General features: G+C 33.5%; 1 protein-coding gene across 4 annotated transcripts in view; it reads left to right on the forward strand.

Moving 5' to 3' along the window:
* Nucleotides 1-2,769, forward strand: part of LOC120073843 (ultraviolet-B receptor UVR8) — a 54,239-nt gene extending 51,470 nt beyond the window's left edge. For all 4 annotated transcript variants that reach the window (XM_039026726.1, XM_039026724.1, XM_039026725.1 and 1 more), the window contains one exon: nucleotides 2,374-2,769. In XM_039026726.1, coding sequence (XP_038882654.1) covers nucleotides 2,374-2,457 — 84 coding nt within the window. In that variant the 3' untranslated portion in view covers nucleotides 2,458-2,769. The remainder of the gene's footprint in view (nucleotides 1-2,373) is intronic.
* Nucleotides 2,770-6,230: the final 3,461 nt, after the last annotated feature.

A 6,230-nucleotide genomic window follows, 5' to 3' on the forward strand; every position in this document is an offset into this window, starting at 1 on the left:
GGGGAGGTAATGTAGTTGGGGGTTGACTAATGTTTGGGAATTCTGAAAACAACTTTTGTACTTGCTCAGGACGTTCTTTGTAGTAATATTGTTTTCCCTTCCCGTAGTTATTAATCCTCAGATGATGTCCTTTTGTCTTAAGAATTGCTTCCCATTGAGGATGCGAAATAGTTGTCCTTTTGGAGCTTTGGATTCAATTGATGAACTTGATGCCGAGAGTGGAAGGAGTACAATTTTCCTCCTATGCCAAGAAACTCATACACATTTTCACGTCATTTGTGGGTGGCTTGTAAGTCATATTGCCATGGTCTACTGAGAAGAATGTGATAGACATCCACGTCCAAAATATCGCACACAATTTGATCTTTATAGCTATTGCCAATTGAAAATTGGACTGTACAGGTGTGAGATACCTGAACCTCGCCTCCCTTCTTGATACAGCTGACTCTATATGGTTTTGGTTGTGGTTCCATCTTTAGGTTCAGTGCTTGGACGAGCTTCTTAGATACCATGTTTTCAAAGCTTTTACTATCTATGATGACATTGCATATTTTTCCCTTCACTGTACATCTAGTCTTGAATAAGGAATGTTGTTGGTTGCGAGTCTTTGACTTTGGTGTGAGTAGAATGCGTTGGAACACAACTTACTCTGCCCCTTTCATCTGGCTCTAAAACATCTATTTGCTCATCTTCTTCAATTTCATGTTTGTTCTTGGCAATCTTTGTCATCTAGAATGGCCCCTGTTTTGCCCCAAGGAAAATTGTTAGATAGGTGACCAGTCTTCCTACATCTAAAACACTTTCCAAGCGTAGGTCTGCCATATTGATTAGGTTGTTTTATTGTTGCTTCATTAGTTGTCCGATCTTTATTGGCTATTGTCTTATCCTCTTTCAACCTTGGTAGGTTTTCTTGCGTATTAGTGGCCTGAGTTTTAGCCACTAGTGTGCCTCCTTTTCTAGCATTACTTGATGATTCCCATTGATTTCTTCTATTGGTCCTTGATTGAGAGTCATTCAATTCCTCAATTGTTTCAACTAAAGTGATCACGCCCGTGAAGAAGCCTAGATGTTGAATCTTTACCTTTTCCTTGATGTTCGTGCGTACCCACAAATCTAGCTATCAAATGTTCACTTTCCGGTGGGTTAGTTCTAGCCCCCAATCGGTGGAAGATTTCTGTATATTCAACAACAATTCTTGAACCTTGCCGCAGATTTTGATATTGATTGTATAGAGTTTGTTCATAATTGGCTGGCAAGAAAAGATCTTTCATAAAGTGCTTCAATCTTTCCCAACTGGTGATGGGGTTTTTTCCATTTCAGAATCGATTAACTTCTAATTGCTCCCACCATGCCGAAGCACCCCATCGAAATTTCAATGCTACAAGCTGTACCTTCTTGTCTTCAGGAGTGTTAGCGTATTTAACGAATCCTTCCAGGTTCTTGTTCCATTCCGAGAACTCTTCAATGTCCCTTTTTTCAATAAAAGCGGGGATATCCAATTTTACTCTATATTCATTTGTCTCAATGTGTTGTCGCGCCCCCAGTCGCCATCGTCCCAGCTGATCTTCATTTTCCCTCTCCTCTTCACTCGAGACATCACCATCTTCTTGCTGCCTCCTTTAATAAACTTGCATTCTTGGTCGATCTTTATGAATAACAAGTAAATCTTGGATTCTTGGTTGATTATATTGTCGAGTGTTGATATTTTGTCTTTCTTGAGGTAGATTGTTGGGTCTTGGAAGGTCTTTTTGAAGTTGTGATGACTGCCGTAAGGTCTGGACATCACCAGTGATCTCTTCCATCTTCAACGCCATTCTCTCCAACAATCGGTGGATACTACCAATGGATTCCTCGATGGACAACATGCGTCTTGTTAAGGACCTAGGTGATAGAGCCGTGGATGTACCTACCTACCTCATTGTTTGTGGGCTCAATTGGTATGTGGTCTTTCCCCTGGAAATCAATCTATTCCTTTCCCTTGTTATTGATGATCATCCTTTCCAGGGGTGAAAGGTCTTTGGAAACATATTGTTAGAGCTTTCCTCTGGTTGGTCTGGCTCGAACAGAACAACCGCCTCTTCAACAACAAATCCCAATATTTCGACCTCTTTTTTGATCATATGATTAGCATTGCTATATTTTGGTGTAAATTATCTAAGCAATTCAATTGTTATAGTTTTGATACTCTTTTGACCAATTAGAGATATCTTTTGTAACTCTTTTGGTTGTGGGGCTTCTTTCCCTCTCGTTTTTGTAATTTCATACATCAATGAAATTTGTCTCATAAAAAAAAAAAAAATTGTAGGAAAATCTGAAGTTGAAATATATGATGTTAAACACAAGTTAATGGTTGGTATGATATTGTTTGTTCAGGTGCAGGGGCCATCAACATCTGTTAGGGGTAACGGGAGCGATGCCAACGTTCCGGAAAGTGACGTAAAAAGGTTACGTGTCTGATTTCCTACGATTTAAAACTAGCTGGAAAGATGTTACCCTGCATTGATTTGCTGATTATTGTAAATTCTCTCTATTTTGTTAGAAATTTAGTCTCAAATGTGTAGGGTAAGGGAGCTATAACATAAAAACCATATGGCAGTTTAACCCATAGTTTTTGGGTCTAAATGTTCTACCTTTATTTTGTTTGGCTTTAAAAATAGCCTCAGTTCTAAATGTTTTTTGATTCTGTAGAACCAATGTCTTTCCTGCTCTTATGGCATGAAAAGTAACCTTTCTAGACAATCACATATATTTTCTTGTTCTTTCTTTGAAGCCTTATCTATAGGAGTCTATGGCAACGAATGACTAAATTTATACACCGTCGAGTTTAAACTGTTTTTGTATACTCTACCATTGGTTTCCATACTAGATCGAGCCTCCTTGAGCCTCTTTTGTTAGTATTATTATTATTATTATTTTGGGTTCTAGTTATATGAAGCTATGGGGGAATTGTATTAAATGGAAAAAACAGGCTAATTATTTGCAAATATCGCAAATAATTAGAACTTAGCACTAAAATGGCAATTTGATTCCCTCTGTTAGTTATATCCAACTTTACTTTTAATACTTAATCTACCTAATCTCACAATGGCCCAAAAATTGCTGACTTAGAATTCACTGTCTCAACCTCCTTTTTAGAAATACTCCACTACTCTTTGCCCTTGCAGACGAGCTCTGCAACGGCCACCTTCGTGCTACTCAATTCCTGTCAGAATCCCTTACGTTCCCCCTCGCTTCTCCTCCCACCCCTAATTAGCACTTGCAAGGACACAGTGGAGTTATGTTAATTGTGGGCATTCATACAAGTCAAAAGATAAAACCAACCTTTCTAGCTTGTGTTTTTCTCCAACTCTAGTGATTACCATCTCCATTTCCACATACGAGAAATACGTCGTGGCATTTATGAAGAAAATAACCTATAATAAAAAAATGCCTCTCCATGAATCAGGGATAGAACTAGTAATAGAACTTAAGTAGATGTCAATGTTACATGTGTATTGATGTAACTTACATAGATATCATCAATATCCATATATTAGATAATCAGTGATATTAGTGATGCAACTCAAATAAATATTTATGTAGATATTAGTGATATTCGTTTATTGGTGATGTCGATGATAGAACTTTAGTAGATGATGAAATTGTCTAGGTGTTGATTTTGTGGAAATACCGATGAATGGAAATTTTGAAGAACTTTATAGAAATCGATGAAATTTGTTATAATTAGTTAATGAATATTTGATTGTGGCTTAATTAGATTATAATTGACAATTTTTAATTATCATTTGTATAAGGTAAGATAACATTTAGATATATATTATAAATGTCAGTGTAAATATTGACACGATAGTATAAATTTAAAAAGGAAATTAAAAAATAATTACAAAAAAATATCAAATGTTGGTAATTAATTACAAAATTGAAGGAGACATGAAGTATATGCATAACAAATAATTTTAAATTGTTTATCGGAAGATGAATGTCTAATACCCAAAGAAAGACAATGTTGCATTGGATCCAAAATCTTGATAATTTTGATAGAAATTACAATATTAGAAAAGTTGAATATTGAAAAAAGATGAGGAAAAACGACGTAGAAGAAAGTATTGGCAATATTATAGATATATAGGTGATATTTCTATAATATTTCGAGAGTATATCAGCGATAATTTGATCGTTGATCCAATTTTGTAAAGCCACTATAGATAAATCCATAAAATGAAATAACATTAATAAATCAATGATATTAGCGATAAATTGTGGAATTTTGAGAAAAATGATGTTACACCTGAATCTCTATCAGTTACTTGACTTGGTGGATATTTTGGTGAAATGTCGCAATACTTTCAACATGCTATACAATTGACGAACTTGAATTCAACTAACGCATTAAAAAAATTATAACCTTCAAATTTGTTTGAAATTTCAATATTTCTCAAAATTTTGAGGTTTCTCAAAATTTGAGCTCTTTGAAATCTTAAAATTTTGACTGAACACTATTTTATCTCTATTCTTTGAAGTTCATTTAATTGGTGATACAACTTTGGTAAATATTAGTGATATTCGGATATTGGTGATAGAACTTATCCCATTTTATCGACATCATGAGTCATTATTTTCAGGTTACCTTTATTGATTTGGAAGAAGTGATAAATTCTTCATTCTAATCTGAATTTTAATAAACTAATTGTCTTGGGGACGGTTGCAAGCACAACAACCAGGTCTAAAGTATTTACATATATAGTCCAATGCAAAAAAATTAACATTTGATAGACCATTTTGCTAATAGGAATCTATTAGCGATAGAGGAATAAAGTTTATTGCTAGTATATTTTTCTACATTTGCAATTCTTTAAAAATGTTGCTATGCACTTAGGTTGCAATTCATCAATGGGAATGGAAAAAGTAGGCTCCCTTTGATTACGTTTGTTGTTGTTTACCTATGTTTCGTAATGGTAATGAACCGTAGGGCCCACCTCCAAATTTGTAATCAAATCGTGCAATCTAATTGAGAAAAGAAGAGTGCTTAGTTTGATTGTGCTTAAAAATTATATGGGATTCATTATCTTTACTGTTACAGATATTATTATTGTAATTGCTTGAGAATTATGAATCTGTCACATTTATTGTTATTTTTACCTTTACCATTACCATTACCTTTACTTCTTAGTGTCAAAAGGTAACGGTAACGGTAACGATAGCAGTAAATGTTACAGATTCGTAATTTGTAATTTTAAGTAAACTCGTTCAAAAACAATTTAATTACGTTTGCAATTCAGGTTTATTATAATTGATCCATCAATAGAATTATATTACGATTATACCGATTTTCATTATGGTTGGTAAATGTAACCTAAACTATTAGCGGTAAAAGTACCCTCAATTGTAATTACCCTCGTCCCCCAATAACTCATATTGATATTCTTATGTCGAATTGTAGCATTATTAAAATTGAGTTAAGAAAATGTATTACTATCATAATTTTGAGATAGAATAATGGAAATAGATAATAATTTTAATTGTTAAATAATAATAAAAAAAAAAACAATGATCAAATGTGAGCGAAAAACACTTTTTTTTTTTTTTTTTATTGGACTAGTTGCATAAATCAAATTTAAGCCTAAAATAATAGAATATGTAGTACAAGGATAAAATAATTGCATATATAGATAAAAAAAATAATGGTAAAAAGACTAAAAAACCATGCCTAGCCAACATTTTTTCGCTTCTTCCTCATTTTCTCAAATTAAAAGCTATCATTGATAGCAACTATCAGTGATAACATTGATAGCTGCTATCAGCTGACTACTGATAGGTTCTATCAGCTGCTATCGTTGATAGCTTCTATCAATTGCTATCGAGGATAGTTGCTATCAGCATAGCTTTCAATTTTTAGAAAAATTAATACAATCTTGAATATTAATTTTAATTTGCTATCAATTATTATTGGCTATCATTGATTCACTTTCATCAATTGGAATCAAGTTGAAATATTACTACTAAGGCTATCAGTGGCTATCAATGATAGATTTATAAATCGTGATCAACTTTGAAAAAAGACCAACAACTTTGATTACCATAGTAGTTATCACTAATAATCTTTTATCATGGCTATCACTGATAACAGCTATCAGTCATTATCACTGATAGACTTTCATCAATTAGAATCAACCTTGAAATATTAACACTTAAGGCTATTAATGATAGATTTTCTATAACTAGTTATCACT

Source organism: Benincasa hispida, chromosome 3, assembly GCF_009727055.1.
Source record: "Benincasa hispida cultivar B227 chromosome 3, ASM972705v1, whole genome shotgun sequence".
NCBI classification, from domain to species: Eukaryota; Viridiplantae; Streptophyta; class Magnoliopsida; order Cucurbitales; family Cucurbitaceae; genus Benincasa; species Benincasa hispida.